Genomic DNA, 24,695 nt, shown 5'->3' on the forward strand with positions numbered 1-24,695 from the left:
AGTCGAGTTTCCTCCGCCCATGTGGGGGCGCTGTCTCAGTACCTGAAGCCTGTTGTCACAGATCTTGGTGTGAGGTTTGACTGTGATCTTAAACTTGACGCTCAGGTGAACTCCGTTGTGAAAACTAGCTTCTTCCAGATTCGACAACTGTCTAAAGTAAAACCCGTTCTTTCACGGCACCACTTTGAGATTTTAATCCACGCCTTTATCACCAGTCGCCTGGATTATTGTAATGCTTTGTACACCGGGCTAAACCAGACTTCTCTAGCCCGACTTCAGCTTGTCCAAAATGCTGCTGCACGCCTCCTGTCTGGCACTAAAAAGCGTGAGCACATAACGCCTGTTTTAAAGTCCTTACATTGGCTCCCTGTCCGTAGCCGGATTGACTTTAAAATCCTCCTATTTCTTTTTAAATGCCTTCACGGCCTTGCACCTTCGTACCTGTCCGACCTTATTCAGCCTCACAGTCCGGCTCGCAGCCTCAGGTCAGGAGACCAATCTTTGTTAGTCGTCCCAAGGTCTCAAAGGAAACTGAGAGGCGATCGTGCCTTTTCAGTTGCAGGCCCGTCATTGTGGAATGCACTGCCCTCGCACCTTAGACAGGCCGAGTCACTTTCTGTTTTTAAGTCGGCTCTTAAAACTTATCTGTTCACTGTAGCTTTTAATTGAGTTAAGAATCTTTTGTATTTTATCTTTTTTGCCTGTATTCCTTGTATTCTTTTTACCTATGTGCTCTTAATTTTTACTGTGACCTTTTGCTGTTGTGTTCTGCACTTTGGTCAACTATGTTGTTTTTAAAGTGCATTATAAATAAAGTTGGATTGGATTGGATTGGATTAATAATGAACAATATCAAGTGTCAAACAGAGGAGAAATAAGCCTAAGTATCTGGAGTTAGTCACATACATTTCTATATTCCAACAAATATGTTACATACATTTGTTTTATGTTAATTTAGTTGAAACTAAATCATGTCGTCATTATTATTTTTCTTTCTTTATTCATCCTAAGCTTATATATTCTTGAATTTTAGCAGCTTTAAACAACTTTTTGAAAGCTTTGACTGTTTGGGACAGTTTTAACTGATCTTCCAGGAAAACAAGGATGTAAACGCAACAAAAATGTGACAAAAATGTGACAAAAATGTGACAAAAATTCAACAAAAATTCAACAAAAAATGTGACAAAAATTCAACAAAAATTCAACAAAAATGTGACAAAAAATCAACAAAAAAAATTACAAATATGTGACAAAAAAAAACATACAAAAGGTGACACAACACAGCAACAACGTGAGGAAAAAGAACAGTTTTGTAGGTCTTAGCTTTCAAATGAGCTGTTACACAGGCCTATAACGGCCAAAGAGGACAGAATGCATCTGGTTCAGGCGGGTGGTCAGAGGTTTTAACAGCCTCCATGTTCATCTGGACAGGTCATTGGTCATTTTGCAGAAGCCTCAGAAGGACCTGTTTCCTCTGAGGAAACCGAGCGCTCCCTTTACTGCCCCTAGCGGCGCATCTGCGCACGTGCCCGGTCTGCGCGGAGTGGTCCAGCCCGCGCGGTGGGCGTGTGCGTGAGCTGTAGCAGAGCCAGCGGCCTCTCTCTCCTCCCTGTCTCCTCTCGGTCTCCTCTCTCCTCCTGAACTGCTCTCCGCTCTCTCCGCAGCCTCGCGCCCCGCTCTCCGCAGCCTCGCGCCCCGCTCTCTCCGCCGCAGACATGGCGAACAACGCGCCCCCGAAGCGCCAGGACACGCGGAAATTCTTCGAGAATCTGTCCGGGGAAGGCAAGTCCATCGCGGTGCTCACGAGCGGAGGAGATGCCCAAGGTACGTGACTTTTACGTGGACTTTTAATTCACAGCGCGCGCTAAGATTATGCGTAAAACGTGCGTAAAATCACATCAGTTCTCTTTAAAGACTCGGTGCCAACGACGTACACGCTGTTCCAAATTCAGAATAATGGGACGTTTACGCATTTTGGTGCAGGTGACAGCGTGTACCCGAAGGAAACGCCTCCAAACCCGCGCGTGGAACTCACAAAGTCCACATTTCATTTCCGTCATTTACGCGTTTCTGGACGTTTACACTTCGCCATTTTATCCCCAGCTTTCCCCGATTGATTAAACTGCGGTTACGCAACAGCGGCTCATCTCACGTCCACGACTTTTTTTTTTACGCCGTGACAAGGTCGTAACCTTCACGTACGTTCCCTCACGTTCCCCCCCAGCGTCTCTCCGGCTCTGGGTCAATGCGGGCGGGAGCGGCGCGTCCTGGGGAGGGACAGAGGGAGGGCGCGCGGCTCCATCAACAAGTGCGGGTCAGATGGAGCTCCTGAGTCTGAATTACTGAGATGCCGCTGGCTTCACGCCGCCTGCGCGCGCGTACGGGATGCCGACGCGGTTTGGAGACATGCGCACGCGACGCTCTCACCGTGGAGACGTTTGATTAGAGGTTTTGTTGAGAAATACCAATTACACCAGTGATACTGTAGAGTAATAGTACAGCAGCACTGTGAAGTCTCGCTATTGGTGATACTGTATATCTGGGGTAGGCAACGTCAGGCCCGGGGGCAAAGTCTGGTCCTCAAGCAGGAAACCTCTGGCCCATGAGATGAATTTAACCCCTTAACTCCCACCTGAACCGAGCACATTTACCCCAGTTTGGCTTTACCTCAATCCAAAAGCTTCTGAAAAAAAGGTGAGAAAATAGCAACAAAACTGAGACCAAAACAATGATGGAAATGTGACAAAAAAGTGGCAAAAATGTCACAAGAAATTGGCAAAAAATGGCCAAAAAAATGACTAAAATTTGACCCAAAAAAAAGACTAAAAATTTGACTAAAAAGTGACAAAAAAATGACAAAAAAATGAAAAAAAAATGAAAAAAAATGGATAAAAATTTGACAAAAAATGGACCAAAAATGACAAAATGTGACAAAAAAAGACAAAAAAAAGACAAAATGTGACAAAAAAATGTGACAAAAAAAATATTTAAAAAAATTTACTAAAAAATTTGACAAAAATTTGACCAAAAAAAAGTTACAAAAACGAGTTAAACACCCAACAAAAAAATGATTGAAAAAAAATGTGATGACGTGAGGAAAAAGATCCTCTCGGTTCAGGCGGGAGTTAAGAGGTGGGACGCGCCTCCTGTAGCGCAGTTTGGTCAGTGGTCACGTCCGGTCAGTCCGGCCGTCACTGTGGACGTGAGGACGTGAGGACGTGAGGACGTGAGGACGTGAGGACGTGAGGACGTGAGGACGTGAGGACGTGAGGACGTGCCGGCAGGTCCGTCTCCGAGCTTTAAATGTCACGTCTCCGGCTCCGGGGAGGGTTTCTCTGCTCCCATTTAATCCTGGATCCATAAGTGCCCGTGTCCATCATCGATTAACGTGATACATTTGACTCAAACAATGTGTGGGGGGAGGATGTCCCATGTCATGTGTGTGTGTGTGGGGGGGGGTGTCTTCATGTCATGTGGGACCTACAGCAGAGCAGCTAAAAATAAACACAGGCTGTTTGTACAATATGTCCTGTAATAAAGCCGTATCTATAGCCTGACTGTGAGTGGTGTAGTGTTATTGTAGTATAATTGTAGTGTTATTGTAGTATTATTGTTGCGTCGTGAGTCGGCGTCAGGGCCGTCCCTCCAGAGCGTCTTATGGAGAGTTACGTAATGGGGTAAAGTGCACCCGGAGGCGGGAGGGGGGATCTCCCTCTCCCTCTCTCTGCTGCTGCTGCTGCACTCCCTCTCTCCCTCTCCCTCCATCACTCTCTCTCTCCCCCCTCCCTCTCCCTCTCTCTCTCTCTCTCGCTCGTTCTCCGTGGTCCAAACTCATCCCTTACATTCCACATCTTGTCGTTCCTGATGTCACAGACGAGGGCCCTGACCCACTTTAGGGGGGGGGGGGGGGGGGGGGGGTTCCCAGTGAAGTAAACAGAGCGTGTCCTGAATGTTTAGAGCACTTGTTTTGTGGAGCCATAGTGGGACCCCGGTCGCTCCGTCCTCCTCGTCCCAGTTCAAGCTGCCATGATAAAAACCACCAGGATAAACATCGACGAGCTTGTCTCACAACCATCACATCTCAGTGCCTTTTTGATCCTTTGGCTTTCAGTTTTGAGTCATTTTGAGCACACATCGGGCATATTTGCATTATACCTGTGTTAAGATCTTCTGGCGTGATATATATTCGCATCAGCCGTTTCTACTGAATCAGTCTAAGGCGTATGTTAATAGATCTGGTGTGTACTAAAGAGCATGCAGAATACTGATAACTGATAACTGTAGCGCCAAATCGTCCCTCCAAGCTGCGAGTCTGTCCTGTGAATCTTCAGATACTTCAGACATTATTAGATTATAAAACTGTGATGTTGACCCCTTTTTTTGGCTATCTTTTATCATACTTTTTTCTAAAATTGACTGGAAAGGTTTGGTTGTCACGTTATTCTGATTTGATCTTATAAAGCTTCGGAGTTGAAGGTTTTTAAATCAGGCATATAGAGGTCTCTGATTGTTCGAAGTCCTTTATCTTTCCATGATTTAAATGTTGCGTCCGCTCTGCCAGGTATAAATAACTGATTACCCCATATTAACACTTTTGATGAATCCAAAAATCACATTGGATTTTCTCAGTCGTCTTGTTTGATCCTCATGATTTGAAAGCCAGATCTTTATAGTCTCTTTTATAAACTTTTTTATAGATTCCTTGTCTGTAGATGACGTTGAGTCTTGTTCATTTCCTCGTTAATATATTTATTTACGCCCCGTGTTTGTGCTCAGGGATGAACGCCGCCGTGAGGGCCGCCGTCCGGATGGGCCTCTACGTCGGAGCCAAGGTCTACTTCATCCACGAGGTAAAACGTGGAAACTTCATTTGACGTCGTCTGGTTTGGCTGAAGGTTTTTGCAGGAAGTTCTTGTGATCCTCAAGGCCGGTGCAACAGGCCAAATGAACCCCCGCCCAGATTAAACCCAGGTATATTGTGGCCCAGGCCAATTATACCCTGGGGGCTAGACTATACCCCCCTGGGCCAGAATGTACCTGTCTAACTTTCTCAAAGTGGTTGTTGTTATTGGTTTGTTCTCACTAAATAACCATTAACCTCTTAACTCCCACCTGAACGGATCCCGGATTTTCTAAAAAAAAAAAAAAAAGCACCAAAACAGCCACAAAAAAATGACAAAAACTGAACAAATATTTGACAAAAATTCAACAAAGATGTGACATAAAGTCAACCAATAAGTGACTAAAAATATTTTTTTTTAAATGTGTCAAAAACTAAAAAAAAAGACAAAAACTCAACAAAAATGTGACAAAAATTAGCAAAAAAATGTGAGAAAACTCAACCAAAATGTGATAGAAATAAAAATAAAAAAACATAAAAAGGTGACACAACAGCAACAACGCGAGTTGAGTTTTTGTCACATTTTTGTTGAATTTTTGTCACTTTTTTGTTGAGATTTTGTCACATTTTTGTTGAATTTTTGTCACTTTTTTGTTGAGATTTTGTCACATTTTTGTTGAGTTTTTGTCACTTTTGTGTAGAATTTTTATCACATTTTTGTTGAATTTTTGTCACTTTTTTGTTGAGATTTTGTCACTTTTTTGTTGAGATTTTGTCACATTTTTGTTGAGTTTGTGTCACATTTTTGTTGAGTTTTTGTCACTTTTGTGTAGAATTTTTATCACTTTGTTGGTTGAGTTTTTGTCACATTTTTGTTGAATTTTTATCACTTTTTTGTTGAGTTTTTGTCACATTTTTGTTGAGTTTTTATCACTTTTTTGTTGAGTTTTTGTCACTTTGTTGGTTGAGTTTTTGTCACTTTTTGGTTGAGATTTTGTCACTTTTTTGTTGAGATTTTGTCACTTTTGTGTAGAATTTTTATCACATTTTTGTTGAATTTTTGTCACTTTTTTGTTGAGATTTTGTCACATTTTTGTTGAGTTTTTGTCACATTTTTGTTGAGTTTTTGTCACTTTTTTGTTGAGTTTTTGTCACTTTGTTGGTTGAGTTTTTGTCACTTTTTTGTTGAGTTTTTGTCACATTTTTGTTGAGTTTTTGTCACTTTGTTGGTTGAGTTTTTGTCACTTTGTTGGTTGAGTTTTTGTCACATTTTTGTTGAGTTTTTATCACTTTTTTGTTGAGTTTTTGTCACTTTTTTGTTGAGTTTTTGTCACATTTTTGTTGAGTTTTTGTCACTTTTTTGTTGAGTTTTTATCACTTTTTTGTTGAGTTTTTGTCACATTTTTGTTGAGTTTTTGTCACATTTTTGTTGAGTTTTTGTCACTTTTTTGTTGAGTTTTTGTCACATTTTGGTTGAGTTTTTATCACTTTTTGGTTGAGATTTTGTCACTTTTTGGTTGAGATTTTGTCACATTTTTTGTGGCTGATTTTTTGACTAGGGTAGGAGAAAATGGGATCCGTTCAGGTGGGAGTTAAGAGGCTAACATAACTGTGATCATTGGGGGTATAGTCTGGCCTGGGGGGGTATGAAATAGCCTGGGCTATAATATACCCCGGGGTATAAAATGGCCGAGGCCCTTTTAACCCCGGGTATAGTCGGGGGTGTACTCTGGCCTGTTACACCGGCTCTCGATCTGCAACAGCGACAGCGTTTCCTACAATGTCTTTTGCAGTAACATAAGAGTCTCTCCTCTCTTTTTGTGATCTTCTTGGCACTTTTTCCCGTGGCCACACCTGCTGCTCTCTCTGCTCCCACAGAGAAGCTCTGGTCTCAGTCGAGCCAGGTTGAACAGCTCACCATCTGTTGTAGTGCGGATGAAGTTCAGATCAAGGCCACACCGCGGTTTCACTGGTTAAAGACCTGGCCATGGATCCCCATGTGAAGCTGCTTTTAACCCCTTAACTCCCACCTGAACATGTTTTCTCCAAATTCTCCAAATCTAAAAGCTTCAACAAAACAGCGATAAAAAACGAGAAGAAAATGAGGATGTAAACACAACAAAACAATGCTTAAAAGTGACAAAAATGATTAAAAAAACTCAACAAAAAAGTGACAAAAGAGCAACAAAAAAAGACAAAAATCCAACAAAAAAAGACAAAAATCCAACAAAAAAAGACAAAAATCCAACAAATAAAAGACAAAAATCCAGAAAAAAAAAGTTCAGCAAAAAAGTGACAAAAATCCAGCAAAAAAAAAAAAAAAATCAGCAGAAAAAAGTGACAAAAATCCAGCAAAAAAAGGACAAAAATCCAGCAGAAAAAAGACATAAATCCAGCAAAAAAAAGACATAAATCCAGCAAAAAATGACAAAAATGTTAGCCTGGCTAACACCAGACTAAAATCACAAGTGATATTTAGTCTGGGGACACCAATTCATGTGTGGTTTACGATCGTCCATACTCGTTTATTGGGCAATATGAAAAAAAAAAAAAAAGTCTATCATGCGTCTGCACAAAGCCATGGCCAATCGTATCATCGTATGAGATGACGTATGACGGACCCGCTGTAAACTTTTGAGCTAAATTATTTAGAACATGGTCTTGATCGAAAAATACCATCGTGTCTGCTGCTGGTGTTGGATCCGTAAATAAACTTTTTTTTTTATATCCATAAATAAACTACAAGCTTCCGTATATCGAATAGCGCGTCATCGTCTTGCCGTCCCTCCTCGCTCTGTGATTGGTTCCCAAATCCACCGGAAAATTTGGGCCATGGTCCCCAGGCTGTTGTGCAGTTCGAAATAATTCGAGCGCACACAGCAGCATGGTTAGAAAAATCCAACAAAAAATGACAAAAATCCAGCAAAAAAAATGACAAAAATCCAACAAAAAAAGACAAAAATCCAACAAAAAAAGACAAAAATCCAACAAAAAAATGACAAAAATCCTCCAAAAAAGTGACAAAAATCCACCAAAAAATGACAAAAATTCAGCAAAAAATGCCAAAAAATAAGCAAAAAAGTGACAAAAATCCAGCTGAAAAAATCCAACAAAAAAGTGACAAAAGAGCAGCAAAAAAGTAATTAAGTGCCAAAGCACAATAAGTGACAAAAACACATAAGGGAAATAAAAAGAGGAGAGAATGCATTTGGTTTTGGCGGGTGGTAAGAGGTTAATAATGTTGCTTCTTAGGACAAGTCATAGATCAAGAACTTTTCAAAGTATCAGCTTTTGAGAACAGGACAATACACACATACAGTAAATACTTAGTCAGAATGATGTTCTTGCCTGAAACATGGTGGGATGGAGTATTGTTGTGTGTTTTTCTGGTTTCCACAGGGTATTCAGAGAAGTATTTGAGTGGTTCTTGTGTGTTTTCTGCAGGGATACCAGGGGATGGTGGACGGAGGAAACAACATCATCGAGGCCACGTGGGAGAGCGTGTCCAGCATGTTACAAGTGGTGCGTGTTTCAGACCCCCCTGTAGAGGAACGGGACAGGTTTGTGTATTATGGTATATTATATCTGTGCTCAGGGCGGGACGGTGATCGGCAGCGCTCGCTGTAAGGAGTTCCGGACTCACGAGGGGCGACTGAGAGCCGCCCTGAACCTGGTGCAGAGACGGATCACCAACCTGTGTGTGATCGGAGGAGACGGCAGCCTGACCGGGGCCAACCTGTTCAGGGAGGAGTGGAGCGGGCTGCTGCAGGAGCTCCAGCAACAAGGTACTGCTGCTACTACTGCTACTGCTACTGCTACTACTGGTACTGCTACTGCTACTGCTACTGCTACTGCTACTACTACTGCTACTGCTACTGCTACTGCTACTGCTGCTACTGCTACTACTACAGGTCAGGGAGGAGTGGAGCGGGCTGCTGCAGGAGCTCCAGCAACAAGGTACTGCTACTACTGCTACTGCTACTACTGCTACTGCGACTACTACAGGTCAGGGAGGAGTGGAGCGGGCTGCTGCAGGAGCTCCAGCAACAAGGTACTGCTACTGCTACTGCTACTGCTACTGCTACTACTGCTACTGCTACTGCTACTGCTGCTACTACTGCTACTACTGTTACTGCTACTACTACTACTGCGACTACTACTGTTCAGGGAGGAGTGGAGCGGGCTGCTGCAGGAGCTCCAGCAACAAGGTACTACTACTGCTACTGCTACTACTGCTACTGTTACTGCTACTACTACTACTACTACAGGTCAGGGAGGAGTGGAGCGGGCTGCTGCAGGAGCTCCAGCAACAAGGTACTGCTACTGCTACTGGTACTGCTACTGCGACTACTACAGGTCAGGGAGGAGTGGAGCGGGCTGCTGCAGGAGCTCCAGCAACAAGGTACTGCTACTGCTACTGGTACTGCTACTGCGACTACTACTGGTCAGGGAGGAGTGGAGCGGGCTGCTGCAGGAGCTCCAGCAACAAGGTACTACTACTGCTACTGCTACTGCTACTGCTACTGGTACTGCTACTGCTACTGCGACTACTACAGGTCAGGGAGGAGTGGAGCGGGCTGCTGCAGGAGCTCCAGCAACAAGGTACTACTACAACTGCTACTACTGCTACAGGTCAGGGAGGAGTGGAGCGGGCTGCTGCAGGAGCTCCAGCAACAAGGTACTGCTACTACTACTGCTACTACTACTACTACTACTGCTACTGCGACTACTACAGGTCAGGGAGGAGTGGAGCGGGCTGCTGCAGGAGCTCCAGCAACAAGGTACTACTACTACTACTACTGCTACTGCTACTACTGAGACTACTACTGTTCAGGGAGGAGTGGAGCGGGCTGCTGCAGGAGCTCCAGCAACAAGGTACTACTACTACTACTACTGCTACTGCTACTACTGAGACTACTACTGTTCAGGGAGGAGTGGAGCGGGCTGCTGCAGGAGCTCCAGCAACAAGGTACTACTGCTACTGCTACTGCTACTGCTACTGCTACTCCTACTGCTACTGCTACTGCTACTGCTGCTACTGCTACTGCTACTGCTACTGCTACTCCTACTGCTACTACTGCTGCGACTACTACTGTTCAGGGAGGAGTGGACGGGCTGCTGCAGGAGCTCCAGCAACAAGGTACTGCTGCTACTGCTACTGCTACTGCTACTGCTACTCCTACTGCTACTGCTACTGCTACTGCTGCTACTGCTACTGCTACTGCTACTGTTACTGCTACTGCTACTCCTACTGCTACTGCTACTGCTACTGCTGCTACTGCTACTGCTGCTACTGCTACTGCTACTCCTACTGCTACTCCTACTGCTACTGCTACTGCTACTGCTGCTACTGCTACTGCTGCTACTGCTACTGCTACTGCTACTACTGCGACGTCGCAGTGACTCTCACCTCCACATACAAAAACAGTTTGTTTGTGGGACGATCAGAGCAGATCAGAGTTTGTCACTTGCCATCGCACTTTCCACCTTGTCCTCCTGTCTCCCAGTTCGGACGCTCCTTGTCTCCTCTGACCCTCTGGTCTCCTCTGACCCTCTGACCCTCTGGTCTCCTCTGGTCTCTGGTCTCCTCTGACCCTCTGACCCTCTGGTCTCCTCTGGTCTCTGGTCTCCTCTGACCCTCTGACCCTCTGGTCTCCTCTGGTCTCCTCTGACCCTCTGACTCTCTGGTCTCTGACCCTCCGGTCTCTGGTCTCCTCTGACCCTCTGACCCTCTGCTCCTCTGACCCTCTGCTCCTCTGCTCCTCTGCTCCTCTGACCCTCTGCTCCTCTGACCCTCTGCTCCTCTGCTCCTCTGCTCCTCTGCTCCTCTGCTCCTCTGCTCCTCTGCTCCTCTGCTCCTCTGACCCTCTGCTCCTCTGCTCCTCTGCTCCTCTGCTCCTCTGACCCTCTGCTCCTCTGCTCCTCTGCTCCTCTGCTCCTCTGCTCCTCTGCTCCTCTGCTCCTCTGCTCCTCTGCTCCTCTGCTCCTCTGACCCTCTGCTCCTCTGCTCCTCTGCTCCTCTGCTCCTCTGCTCCTCTGCTCCTCTGCTCCTCTGCTCCTCTGCTCCTCTGCTCCTCTGCTCCTCTGCTCCTCTGCTCCTCTGCTCCTCTGACCCTCTGCTCCTCTGCTCCTCTGCTCCTCTGCTCCTCTGCTCCTCTGCTCCTCTGACCCTCTGCTCCTCTGCTCCTCTGCTCCTCTGCTCCTCTGACCCTCTGCTCCTCTGCTCCTCTGCTCCTCTGCTCCTCTGCTCCTCTGCTCCTCTGCTCCTCTGCTCCTCTGCTCCTCTGCTCCTCTGACCCTCTGCTCCTCTGCTCCTCTGCTCCTCTGCTCCTCTGCTCCTCTGCTCCTCTGCTCCTCTGCTCCTCTGCTCCTCTGCTCCTCTGCTCCTCTGCTCCTCTGCTCCTCTGCTCCTCTGCTCCTCTGACCCTCTGCTCCTCTGCTCCTCTGCTCCTCTGCTCCTCTGCTCCTCTGCTCCTCTGACCCTCTGCTCCTCTGCTCCTCTGCTCCTCTGACCCTCTGCTCCTCTGACCCTCTGCTCCTCTGCTCCTCTGCTCCTCTGCTCCTCTGCTCCTCTGACCCTCTGCTCCTCTGACCCTCTGCTCCTCTGCTCCTCTGCTCCTCTGCTCCTCTGACCCTCTGCTCCTCTGCTCCTCTGCTCCTCTGCTCCTCTGACCCTCTGCTCCTCTGCTCCTCTGCTCCTCTGCTCCTCTGCTCCTCTGCTCCTCTGACCCTCTGCTCCTCTGCTCCTCTGCTCCTCTGCTCCTCTGACCCTCTGCTCCTCTGACCCTCTGCTCCTCTGACCCTCTGCTCCTCTGACCCTCTGCTCCTCTGCTCCTCTGCTCCTCTGCTCCTCTGCTCCTCTGCTCCTCTGACCCTCTGCTCCTCTGACCCTCTGCTCCTCTGACCCTCTGCTCCTCTGCTCCTCTGACCCTCTGCTCCTCTGCTCCTCTGACCCTCTGCTCCTCTGACCCTCTGCTCCTCTGACCCTCTGACCCTCTGCTCCTCTGCTCCTCTGATCCTCTGACCCTCTGACCCTCTGCTCCTCTGCTCCTCTGCCCCTCTGACCCTCTGCTCCTCTGACCCTCTGACCCTCTGCTCCTCTGACCCTCTGCTCCTCTGCTCCTCTGACCCTCTGCTCCTCCCTCAGGTCAGATCGATGACGAGGCCGTGCGTAATAACTCGATCCTTCACATCGTGGGGATGGTCGGCTCCATCGACAACGACTTCTGCGGCACCGACATGACGATCGGCACCGACTCCGCCCTGCACCGCATCATCGAGGTGGTGGACGCCATCATGACCACGGCCCAGAGGTCAGTCAGAAAGTTCAGAGTTCCACCAAACTTTACACGTGGCACAATGCAGTCAGACAAGAACCGCCAAACCCAGACCGGTCCCTCAGAGCCAGAGCTGTGATCGGTCTCTGCAGAGAACCGTCCAGGATCTGACGCTCTGGGTGATGTTCTGCTGCTCAGGCCACGAGGCTTTGTTCTTGAGTGAGTCTGAAGGCCACATGACGTTTGGAGTCTGTACTGACTGTGCAGGAAGTCGGCGACCTCTGTGTGTGTTGATCCCGATCCCTTAAAGACTCATGTTTCTTGTGTTTCCAGTCACCAGAGGACGTTTGTGCTGGAGGTCATGGGCCGACACTGTGGGTACGTCTTCATCTTATATTTCAAACTCACTTCAGGTCTTTCTTCATTCTCTGCCTCCACATTTAGCCTCTGAGCGTTTATGGATTTTTCTGCAGATGTCTTGATACCTCCCCTGTGAGTGCACACACTGTAGTATATTAACAGATATATCTCTCACTCAGATACCTGGCCCTGGTCAGCGCGTTGGCCTGTGGAGCAGACTGGGTGTTCATCCCGGAGATGCCTCCTGAGGACGGATGGGAGGACAGCATGTGCCAGAAGCTCTCCGAGGTACAGACTCAGGAACACAAATTATTACTGCATTACTGAAGATATTAAAGTGACTGATGATGAAGAAGCCCAAGTCCCATTGGAGCTTTGAACCTCTGAGCATTTTCTCCAATTCAGCTTTACCCAAATCTAAAAGTTTACAGCCTATAGGCCAGAGTAACGCCTCGTTTGTAACACTTGCGTTGTTGCCGCATTGTCGCAACTTTTTTTGCCCTTTTTTTTTTTCATTCCTCTTTTCTGACATTTTTATCACTTTTTCATCACTTTCTGGTCACTTTTTTAATACATTTTTTGTCATTTAAAAAAAAATAGTCACTTTTTGGTCAGTTTTTTGTACATTTTTTGTCACTTTTTTATCATTTCTTATCACTTTTTTAATACATTTTTTGTCCATTTTTTAATATTTTTTTTGTCACTTTTTCGTCACTTTTTTATCACTTTTTTGTCACTTTTTATCACTTTTTTTTGTCACTTTTTCATAAATTTTTTCACTTTTTGGTCAGTTTTTCGTAATTTTTTTATCCCTTTTTAAAAAAATTTTTTGTCACCTTTTCATACATTTTTTGTCACTTTTTATCACATTTTTCGTCAATTTTTTGTTATTGTTTGGTTGCTCTTTTGTAGCGTTTTCTTTCTTGTTTACGTCCCTTTTTTGTCTTGAGCTTTTAGATTTGGGTAAAGCCAAACGGTTTTAACTGTTTTAAAGAGTTGGTATTCTGCTTTTTTCAGCCACATAGCACCCGTCTATATCACACTACAATGATGAGCAAACCTTCTGCTGGTCTGTAAATGCAGTAAATTAGAATAACTGCCTTGTATAAAATGTCTCTCTCAACATGGCTGTAGTGAATGTCTTGAAATAGGCCTCTGTCTCTTTAAGAACCTCTGAGCCTTTAGACACGCCCCCTCCACACGCTGTCTGTGGCATCAGTGGGGAGGGGGTTCTGCTGAGGAGCAGTGGTTGGTTACTCGGCTGGTGACGAAAGCTCGGGGGCGTCTCCAGGAGGTGGGGGCGTTCCTAGGAGGACTCAGGCAAACCTATCCCTAAAATGGCCGCCATCAGAGTTTTTACAGATTACTCAAAAATACGTGAATGTGCCAAGGCAACACTTCAGGCGTGTTTTTAATGAGGGAATGACAGAATAACATGATGGAAAGCTTGAAAAAGTCCATTTTGCATAATACCCCCCCTTTAAAGTTTTAATTGTTTTAACTGTTTTAACTGTTTTAACTGTTATAACTGTCCCGCAGAACCGCGCCGATAAGAAGCGCCTGAACATCATCATCGTGGCCGAAGGCGCCATCGACCGACACAACAAGGCCATCTCCGCGGACGGCATCAAAGAGGTGAGTGTGGACCGCAGCAATGCATCATGGGAAATGTGCACGAGGAAACTGTTTACAAAACTTACCCTTTACGAAGCTTATTTCATGAGCTTTTGTCCGTGAGAGGGAATTATCCAGGAAGTGACTCCGACATGTGGCTCCCTGGTCTTTCCCGCGCTCATTCATTCACAAATACTGACATGTTTGGTATCCACGTGTAGCAGGAAAGGCTGACACTGTAATCCTAATATGGTCATTTCCTCTGTGGGAGACAGCACATATAGCGCGTGTGACCGTGTGTCGTGTTCTGTGTGCAGCTGGTGGTGAGTCGCCTGGGCTTCGACACCAGGGTGACCATCCTGGGACACGTGCAGAGAGGAGGGACGCCGTCGGCCTTCGACCGCATCCTGGTGAGGAGCAGCACCCACAGCGCCCCCTGTGTCGCCCTGAAGCCCGGGCCAGTCGTTGATCTGTTGTTGTTTGTGCCCAGGCCAGTCGTATGGGCGTGGAGGCCGTGCTGGCGCTGCTGGAGGCGTCCTCGGACACGCCCGCCTGCGTGGTGTCTCTGGTGGGGAACCAGGCCGTGAGGCTGCCCCTCATGGAGTGTGTGCAGATGGTGAGAGCCACGTTCTCTCATGTTTCCCTCATTATTCTTTACTGATGTTGGTGGTGGAACTAAAGGTGGCAGTGGTGTTAGCACATGTTAGCAGAGATGTTAGCACATGTTAGCAGAGATGTTAGCACATGTTAGCAGAGATGTTTGCACATGCTAGCAGAGATGTTTGCAGAGATGTTAGCAGAAATGTTGGCAGTGGTGTTAGCACATGTTAGCAGAGATGTTAGCACATGTTAGCAGAGACGTTAGCAGTGGTGTTTGCACATGTTAGCAGAGACGTTAGCAGAGATGTTAGCAGAAATGTTGGCAGTGGTGTTAGCACATGTTAGCAGAGATGTTAGCACATGTTAGCAGAGATGTTAGCAGTGGTGTTAGCACATGTTAGCAGAGATGTTAGCAGAAATGTTGGCAGTGGTGTTAGCACATGTTAGCAGAGATGTTAGCACATGTTAGCAGAGATGTTAGCACATGTTAGCAGAGACGTTAGCAGTGGTGTTTGCACATGTTAGCAGAGATGTTAGCACATGTTAGCAGAGATGTTAGCACATGTTAGCAGAGACGTTAGCAGTGGTGTTAGCACATTTTAGCAGAGACGTTAGCATATGTTAGCAGAGACGTTAGCAGTGGTGTTTGCACATGTTAGCAGAGATGTTAGCAGAGATGTTGGCAGTGGTGTTAGCACATGTTAGCAGAGATGTTAGCAGAGATGTTGGCAGTGGTGTTAGCACATGTTAGCAGAGATGTTAGCAGTGGTGTTAGCACATGTTAGCAGAGATGTTAGCAGAGATGTTGGCAGTGGTGTTAGCACATGTTAGCAGAGATGTTAGCAGAGATGTTGGCAGTGGTGTTAGCACATGTTAGCAGAGATGTTGGCAGTGGTGTTAGCAGAGATGTTAGCAGAGATGTTGGCAGTGGTGTTAGCACATGTTAGCAGAGATGTTGGCAGTGGTGTTAGCACATGTTAGCAGAGATGTTAGCAGAGATGTTGGCAGTGGTGTTAGCACATGTTAGTAGAGATGTTAGCAGTGGTGTTAGCACATGTTAGCAGAGATGTTAGCACATGTTAGCAGAGATGTTAGCACATGTTAGCAGAGATGTTTGCACATGCTAGCAGAGATGTTTGCAGTGGTGTTAGCACATTTTAGCAGAGATGTTAGCACATGCAAGCAGAGATGTTAGCAGTGGTTTTAGCACATGTTAGCAGAGATGTTAGCAGTGGTGTTAGCACATGTTAGCAGAGATGTTAGCAGTGGTGTTAGCACATGTTAGCAGAGATGTTAGCAGAGATGTTAGCAGAGACGTTAGCAGAGATGTTAGCAGAAATGTTGGCAGTGGTGTTAGCACATGTTAGCAGAGATGTTAGCACATGTTAGCAGAGACGTTAGCAGTGGTGTTTGCACATGTTAGCAGAGACGTTAGCAGAGATGTTAGCAGAAATGTTGGCAGTGGTGTTAGCACATGTTAGCAGAGATGTTAGCACATGTTAGCAGAGATGTTAGCAGTGGTGTTAGCACATGTTAGCAGAGATGTTAGCAGAAATGTTGGCAGTGGTGTTAGCACATGTTAGCAGAGATGTTAGCACATGTTAGCAGAGATGTTAGCACATGTTAGCAGAGACGTTAGCAGTGGTGTTTGCACATGTTAGCAGAGATGTTAGCACATGTTAGCAGAGATGTTAGCACATGTTAGCAGAGACGTTAGCAGTGGTGTTAGCACATTTTAGCAGAGACGTTAGCATATGTTAGCAGAGACATTAGCAGTGGTGTTTGCACATGTTAGCAGAGATGTTAGCAGAGATGTTGGCAGTGGTGTTAGCACATGTTAGCAGAGATGTTAGCAGAGATGTTGGCAGTGGTGTTAGCACATGTTAGCAGAGATGTTAGCAGTGGTGTTAGCACATGTTAGCAGAGATGTTAGCAGAGATGTTGGCAGTGGTGTTAGCACATGTTAGCAGAGATGTTAGCAGAGATGTTGGCAGTGGTGTTAGCACATGTTAGCAGAGATGTTGGCAGTGGTGTTAGCACATGTTAGCAGAGATGTTAGCAGAGATGTTGGCAGTGGTGTTAGCACATGTTAGCAGAGATGTTAGCAGTGGTGTTAGCACATGTTAGCAGAGATGTTAGCAGAGATGTTGGCAGTGGTGTTAGCACATGTTAGCAGAGATGTTGGCAGTGGTGTTAGCACATGTTAGCAGAGATGTTAGCAGTGGTGTTTGCACATGTTAGCAGAGATGTTAGCAGAGATGTTGGCAGTGGTGTTAGCACATGTTAGCAGAGATGTTGGCAGTGGTGTTAGCACATGTTAGCAGAGATGTTGGCAGTGGTGTTAGTACATGTTAGCAGAGATGTTAGCAGAGATGTTGGCAGTGGTGTTAGTACATGTTAGCAGAGATGTTAGCAGAGATGTTGGCAGTGGTGTTAGCACATGTTAGCAGAGATGTTAGCAGAGATGTTAGCGGTGGTGTTTGCACATGTTAGCAGAGATGTTGGCAGTGGTGTTTGCACATGTTAGCAGAGATGTTAGCAGAGATGTTGGCAGTGGTGTTAGCACATGTTAGCAGAGATGTTAGCAGAGATGTTGGCAGTGGTGTTAGCACATGTTAGCAGAGATGTTAGCAGAGATGTGATCCCTCATTATTCTTTACTAATGTTGGTGGTGGAACTAAAGGCGTGTGTTCTCACAGACCCAGGAGGTGCAGAAGGCCATGGACGAGAAGAAGTTTGAGGAGGCGGTGCGGCTGCGAGGAAGGTACAGCGTTTTCTCAGAGACTCTGACGTCCAGAAGCAGAAGAACGTGGAGAAAACAGCTGTCGTCCTGTTGGTTTATCGAGCCGTTTATGTCCTGAACACTTTCCCACACGGTCCCGTCAGAGGAGCTGCTGACGTGTGTGGGGCTTCTGGGCCACAGGGAATCAATATCTGCTCAAAATATCGAAGTGCTTTATTGATTTCAGCTTTAGTTTGTCCAGAGCAGATTAAACCTACAGCAGCAGAGCCAGAGATCCATCGTTTTAAACAAAGATGAAGATAATGTTTGTGCTTTTTACTGCCATTTCAATTGCAGTGTGTAATCTCTCATTATATCATTTATTTTAGGTGTTTAACCTCTTACCACCCGCCTGAACCAAATGCATTCTGTCCTCTTTGGCCATTATATAGGCCTGTGTAACACCTCATTTGAAAGCTAAGACCCACAAAACTGATCTTTTTCCTCGCGTTGTTGTTGTGTTGTGTCACCTTTTGTATGTTTGTTTTTTTTGTCACATTTTTGGTGAATTTTTGTCACATCTTTGTTGAGTTTTTGTGACATTTTTGTTGCGTTTACATCCTTGTTTTCTTCTCATTTTTTGTGGCTGTTTTGGTGCTTTTTTCCCAAGAAGCTTTTTGATTAGGGTAAAGCCAAACCGGAGAAAATTCAGTTCAGTTCAGGTGTGAATTAACAGGTTAAAGACATATATACCTATTGTTTATGTCAGGAAAAAACCTAAGATTGCAGAGTAAAAAAGGCTAAACTGAACAGATTATGTAACATGACTTTTGCAAGAAAATGTGTTAAAACTGGTGCGTTAAAGAGCGGCTTATTCAGAGCATCATTAAAGCAGCACTAAGTAACTTGTTTACCTTATAAAAACCCTTCCCGTAGTCCCTCTGGGGGTAATACAAGTGTTAATGGGATGATTGAGGGTCTTTCATCGCCCCCTGGTGTCTCTGGACAGAAAACCACAATTACAACTTAGCTGCCACCGGACCGGAGTCACCAATACACACTAATGGAAACACGAAGAAGAAGCTAACAAAGCCCACTGCGGGCTAGCGCCACTTAACCCCTTAACTCCCACCTGAACCGAGCACATTTTCTCCAGTTTGGCTTTACCCCAGTCCAAAAGCTTCTGGAAAAAAGCCGTAAAAATAGCAACAAAACTGAGACGAAAACTATGATGGAAATGTGACAAAAAAGTGAGAAAACATTGACAAAAAAGTGACGAAAAATTGACCATAAAATGACCAAAAATGACAAAAATGTGACAAAAATTTGATAAAAAATTGACAAAAAAATGTGACAAAAATGTGATTAAAACATGACAAAAATGTGATAAAAATTGACGAAAAAATGACAAAAAAGTTACATAAATGAGTTGAATACCCAACAAAAAAATGCTGGAAAAAAAATCTGATGACGTGAGGAAAAAGATCCTCTCGGTTCAGGTGGGAGTTAAGAGGTTAAACAGTATTTACAGCCAGGTTTGAGTGAAAACAAATGATCTCCATTGTGTAATTGGATGAACAACATCCCTCTGTCCCTTTGTCTTTTCTGTCAGTGTAGTATTTACTCTCACGGACAATTAATGGGTAAAAATGTTCAAAAATGGTCAAAGTTCTCTCAGCTCATGGTGGAGCTGTTCAGTTGTCACAGCTGCAGCTTTTAGAGCCGGGGTTCACAAACGGGTTAATCTTCTTCTCCTTGTTTCTTTCAGGAGCTTTGAGAACAACCTGGTCACCTACAGACTGCTGTCGTCTCGAAAAGCCGACTCTGAGCTGCCGACTGTGAGTTTCACATCGTTGCTATTTCATGTTTAAAAGGTCAATATTCACAGTCTTTCGTTGTTTGGAACATCAGCAAATCTGTTTCTCCAACACAATAACCTTCAGTCCAAAGGCAGAAGAGCAGGTGGGATCTGTGAGTGGATCTGTGAGTGGAGATGTTTGCAGAAATGATAGCGGAGATCATAGAAATCAAAGAAATGCTTTTAAATATCTACTTTGTTATTGAACGGTTTGGACCTGTTTAAATAAACGTTCTATCCCATATGAATGATGGAGGAGCCATTGGTAAAGGTACGGTTTGTCCAAGCGCATTACTGTGATCACGCCCCTTTAGAGTTTCATTAAAGATCTTTGTTTCTCAGAGACGTTAGCAATGGTGTTAGCACATGTTAGCAGAGACGTTAGCAGTGGTGTTAGCAGAAATGTTAGCAGAGATGTTAGCACATGTTAGCAGAGATCTTAGCAGTGGTGTTAGCAGAGATCTTAGTTGAGACGTTAGCAGAGATGTTAGCAGAGGTGTTAGCACATGTTAGCAGAGATCTTAGCAGTGGAGTTGGCAGAGATGTTAGTTGAGATGTTAGTTGAGATGTTAGCAGAGATGTTAGCAGAGGTGTTAGCAATGGTGTTAGATCATGTTAGCAGAAATGTTAGCAGAGATTTTAGCACACACATGTCAGCCAGTGTTAATTTTGACATCATTTTTAAATTTAGTTTAAGTCTTTAGTCTTTTGACGAAAATGTAATTCGATTTTAGTCTAGTTTTAGTCGAATAAAATTGCAAGTAACTTAAGTCGATTAAATTCAAGACGAATTTAGTCGACTTTACATTGATAATATTCATTATAATCTTGTTCATCTGCTTCATGGAGCTGCTCCACATGATAAAGCTCAGAGGGCAGAGAATTTACATGATATGAGGCTCTTTCAGACGGTCAATAGAAGTTTGGATGATTTTAGTCTCTCCTTTTCATTTTTATTCATGTCTTATTTTAGTCGACTAAAATATCTTAACATTTCAGTCATTGTTTTAGTCTCATGATAAAACGTTTAATTTAGTTTTAGTCAAAAATATCACTGACTAAAATTAAGACTAAATATTTTAGTCGACGAAATTAACACTGATGTCAGCAGAGATGTTAGCAGTGGTGTTAGCACATGTCAGCAGAGAGGTTAGCAGAGATGTTAGCAGTGGTGCTAGAAGAAATGTTAGCAGAGAGGTTAGCAGTGGTGTTAGCATAGGTGTTATCTCAGTTTAGTGGCTAACGCTTGTAGAAATTAGGGATGGGCGGATCGATACCAAAGTATCGATATATCGATACCAAACGGCTATTTTTTAAGTATCGATATTGGGCAAAAAGTATCGATACTAATTTGCATATGTAAAAGGAGGGCGGGGCAGCAATTATCAACTCAAAAGGATGATTTATTTCTTTGTTTTGAGCCAAAACAGTCACAACAGCAAAGGATTGAACTGAGCTGGGCTGATCATTCTGGTTTAGGTTCTGTTTGTCATTTAAGTATTAATTTAAAACTGTGTTTATGTATTTGATTTCACATTAGTATTGTTTAATTAACCAGTTAAAGTAATATCATTTTAATTGACCAGTTAATTATATAAAATAACCAGTTTTAGAAATGTATATTGATTGAAATACATTCACCCATATGAAATGACCAGTATCGGTATCGACAAAAATGATCCTAAAAGTATCGGTATCGTATCGATTCCAAAAAATCTGGTATCGCCCATCCCTAGTTGAAATGCAGCTAAACACTAGATCCAGGTCATTTTCATGGTCCTTTATTACTGACCGCTGCTTTTAAGCCCAAATCGAGACAATGGCATTTTGTCTGGGTTTATACAGAAAGTTACATTTAATGCTATTTTACTGCCATAAACAAAACAAGATTCCCGACGTCCGCGCTCTAATATCAAATTGATATTATTTCTATATGATTATGTTTGATCCTCTCACCTGCAGCCGTTTTCTTCACCCTCTTTAAAGGAACAACAGGCTATTACTTCTGTATTTCTCTGTCATCTGCCTCCCAGACTCTGTAATGTGATAAATGTCAGCGTCTCGTCTTTAAGACATTTGTTCACTTATCGATCTGGTCCTGAGGCACCGAGGAACCTTCCTTTCTAACACACGTTTATCATTCGCATGTTTTAACGAATTCCGCAGAGGAAGGTAACCTGACAGCATGCCCGTCTGGTGGTTTTGCATCTGAAATGGGGTTGTGGACGATGGATGTGGAGAGTCTGAACCTGTGACTGTGGATGGGCATGTGGTGATGCATGTTCTGCCTGCTGCTGATCCGTTCTTCTGAGGTTCTTCACAGAGAGTGTGGACTTTCCTGGCTTTGATTTGCACCTTGTATGAAGCTGAAGATGTGTCGGTCTGACTCTGCAGAGCGGGTTGTTGTTGTAACTTAGTGGAACCACGACGGGGAGTCTGGAAACTGCATTGTGTGGTGTTACTCGTGTGGAGTTTGTGAGGAAATGCGCAGTGTTGTTATGAATGCCTTCTGTGAGCTTTAATCTAACCTCCATTTAAGATCCGCTTTGACGAATGACTGCGCTTCAGACCAGCGGTTCTCAAACTGTGGCACGATTGATCAGTCTCTGTTCAGTCCGATTTTAGTGCAGATTAACCTCTTACCACCCACAAAACTGACCTTTTTCCTCACGTTGTTGCTGTGTTGTGTCACATTTTTTGACATTTTTGTTGAGTTTTTGTGACATTTTTGTTGAATTTTTGTGACATTTTTGTTGAGTTTTTGTGACATTTTTGTTGAATTTTTGTGACATTTTTGTTGAATTTTTGTCACATTTTTGTTGAGTTTTTGTCACATTTTGGTTGAGTTTTTGTCACATTTTTGTTGAATTTTTGTCACATTTTTGTTGAGTTTTTGTCACATTTTGGTTGAGTTTTTGTCACATTTTTGTTGAATTTTTGTCACATTTTTGTTGAGTTTTTGTCACATTTTGGTTGAGTTTTTGTCACATTTTTGTCACATTTTTGTCACATTTTTGTCACATTTTTGTCACATTTTTGTTGAGTTTTTGTCACGTTTTTGTCACATTATTGTTGAGTTTTTGTCACATTTTGGTTGAGTTTTTGTCACATTATTGTTGAGTTTTTGTCACATTATTGTTGAGTTTTTGTCACATTATTGTTGAATTTTTGTCACATTTTTGTTGAGTTTTTGTGACATTTTTGTTGAATTTTTGTGACATTTTTGTTGAGTTTTTGTGACATTTTTGTTGAATTTTTGTGACATTTTTGTTGAATTTTTGTCACATTTTTGTTGAGTTTTTGTCACATTTTTTTTTATTTTTGTCACATTATTGTTGAGTTTTTGTCACATTTTGGTTGAGTTTTTGTCACATTTTTGTTGAATTTTTGTCACATTTTTGTTGAGTTTTTGTCACATTTTGGTTGAGTTTTTGTCACATTTTTGTTGAATTTTTGTCACATTTTTGTTGAGTTTTTGTCACATTTTGGTTGAGTTTTTGTCACATTTTTGTCACATTTTTGTCACATTTTTGTCACATTTTTGTCACATTTTTGTTGAGTTTTTGTCACGTTTTTGTCACATTATTGTTGAGTTTTTGTCACATTTTGGTTGAGTTTTTGTCACATTATTGTTGAGTTTTTGTCACATTATTGTTGAGTTTTTGTCACATTATTGTTGAGTTTTTGTCACATTTTGGTTGAGTTTTTGTCACATTTTTGTTGAATTTTTGTCACATTTTTGTTGAGTTTTTGTCACATTTTGGTTGAGTTTTTGTCACATTTTTGTCACATTTTTGTCACATTTTTGTCACATTTTTTGAATTTTATTGTTAAGTTTTTGTCACATTTTTGTTGAATTTTTTGAATTTTATTGTTGAGTTTTTGTCACATTTTTGTTGCGTTTACATCCTTGTTTTCTTCTCATTTTTTGTGGCTGTTTTGGTGCTTTTTCCCCAAGAATCTTTTTGATTTGGGTAAAGCCAAACTGGAGAAAATGGGATCCGTTCAGGTGGGAGTTAAGAGGTTAAAGAGGCTGTGGGTGGTTTAGTCCACAATGTAATGACAATATCACGTGCAGCTAATGGCCTAGTGAGTAAGACTGCAGCTCATGTACTCAGCTGCAGGTTCTAGTCAGTCCAGGCTACGACAGTTTGCTGAATGTCTCTCCCTCTTTCACCCTGAATGGTCCGGTCATAAACAGTGGAAAAACATGGACGTCCCTGTTAGTCACTGACGCCTAAGAGGAAGTGGTGGAGGCTCCGGACGGTCTTTGCTCTAATGGACTTTCCATTGAAACCTTTTCCCCTTTAAGTCATTTTGAACACAAGAGGGGGTATTATGCTTGTTTCAATCCCATAGCACCAGTCTATATCACACTACAATGATGACAAACCTTCTGTTGGTCTGTAAATGCAGTAAATTAGAATAACTGCCTTGTATAAAATGTCTCTCTCAAAATGGCTGTAGTGAATGTCTTGAAAGTTGAAAGTTGGTTACTCGGCTGGTGACGAAAGCTCGGAGGCGTCTCCAGGAGGTGGGGGCGTTCCTAGGAGGACTCAGGCAAACCTATCCCTAAAATGGCCGCCATCAGAGTTTTTACAGATTACTCAAAAATACGTGAATGTGCCAAGGCAACACTTCAGGCATGTTTTTAATGAGGGAGTGACAGAATAACATGATGGAAAGCTTGAAAAAGTCCATTTTCCTTTAAAGTAGGATGGATAATTCAGATGAACACACTTGAACATGAATTGAAGATAATGAAAATGTCTTGTGTACATTTTGCTCTCTCTGCATGGACACTGAAGGTCAAACCTGCAGGTGCTATGATGCGGTATTTACATCTAAGGAATACAAGTTTGTATCTGAGGTGTTCTGATAGATGACGTCAGCATAATCAATAAAGTATTGTCAGCAGTAGTTTTGTGACTTCTCTCTTCAAGAAATTGGGTGAAATAAAGTGAAAACAAAAAGTGAAAAATTGGGGGGGAAATTGAGGTGTGGAAACAAATGGGAAAAATTGGCAGAAATAGGGAAAAAAATATAAATGTTAAGGAAAAAAGTGAAAAAAAAAAGTTTAAAAATTGGGGAAAAATTTTTAAAAAAATGGGCAAGAAATTGGGAGAAATTAAGGGAAAAATAGAGGAAAGAAATAGGGGAAAAATGGAAAAATGTTGAGGAAAAATTGTGTTAAAAATAAAAATAAAAATGGGAAAAAAAAAAAAAAAGTAAAATATGGGGAAGGTGGCAGTTAAAAATGGGAGGAAATTTGAAAAAAAAAAAAATAGTTAAAACATGGTTGAAAAGAAATGGGGAAAATATGACAGAAATCTCTGAAGGAGATTCACACATATTTTTGTAAACACAACCTCCTGATTTTCCTCATTTCGTTCTTTGTTTTAATCCTGATTTCACGTATTTTGA

The 24,695-nt window shown here is 43.4% G+C and overlaps 1 protein-coding gene across 1 annotated transcript in view; it reads left to right on the forward strand.

Moving 5' to 3' along the window:
• Positions 1-1,660: 1,660 nt before the first annotated feature.
• The window catches only part of LOC306966342 (ATP-dependent 6-phosphofructokinase, platelet type-like), a 47,158-nt gene continuing 24,123 nt past the window's right edge, over positions 1,661-24,695 (forward strand). The window contains exons 1-12 of the mRNA XM_079561070.1: positions 1,661-1,824; positions 4,777-4,850; positions 8,285-8,362; positions 8,436-8,625; positions 11,988-12,153; positions 12,451-12,495; positions 12,657-12,765; positions 14,017-14,112; positions 14,409-14,501; positions 14,582-14,707; positions 17,391-17,455; positions 19,182-19,251. Of these exons, the coding sequence (XP_079417196.1) occupies positions 1,716-1,824; positions 4,777-4,850; positions 8,285-8,362; positions 8,436-8,625; positions 11,988-12,153; positions 12,451-12,495; positions 12,657-12,765; positions 14,017-14,112; positions 14,409-14,501; positions 14,582-14,707; positions 17,391-17,455; positions 19,182-19,251 (1,221 nt within the window). The 5' untranslated portion in view covers positions 1,661-1,715. The remainder of the gene's footprint in view (positions 1,825-4,776; positions 4,851-8,284; positions 8,363-8,435; positions 8,626-11,987; positions 12,154-12,450; positions 12,496-12,656; positions 12,766-14,016; positions 14,113-14,408; positions 14,502-14,581; positions 14,708-17,390; positions 17,456-19,181; positions 19,252-24,695) is intronic.

The sequence above is a fragment of the Gobius niger genome (genome assembly GCF_951799975.1).
Source record: "Gobius niger genome assembly, chromosome: 8".
NCBI classification, from domain to species: domain Eukaryota; kingdom Metazoa; phylum Chordata; class Actinopteri; order Gobiiformes; family Gobiidae; genus Gobius; species Gobius niger.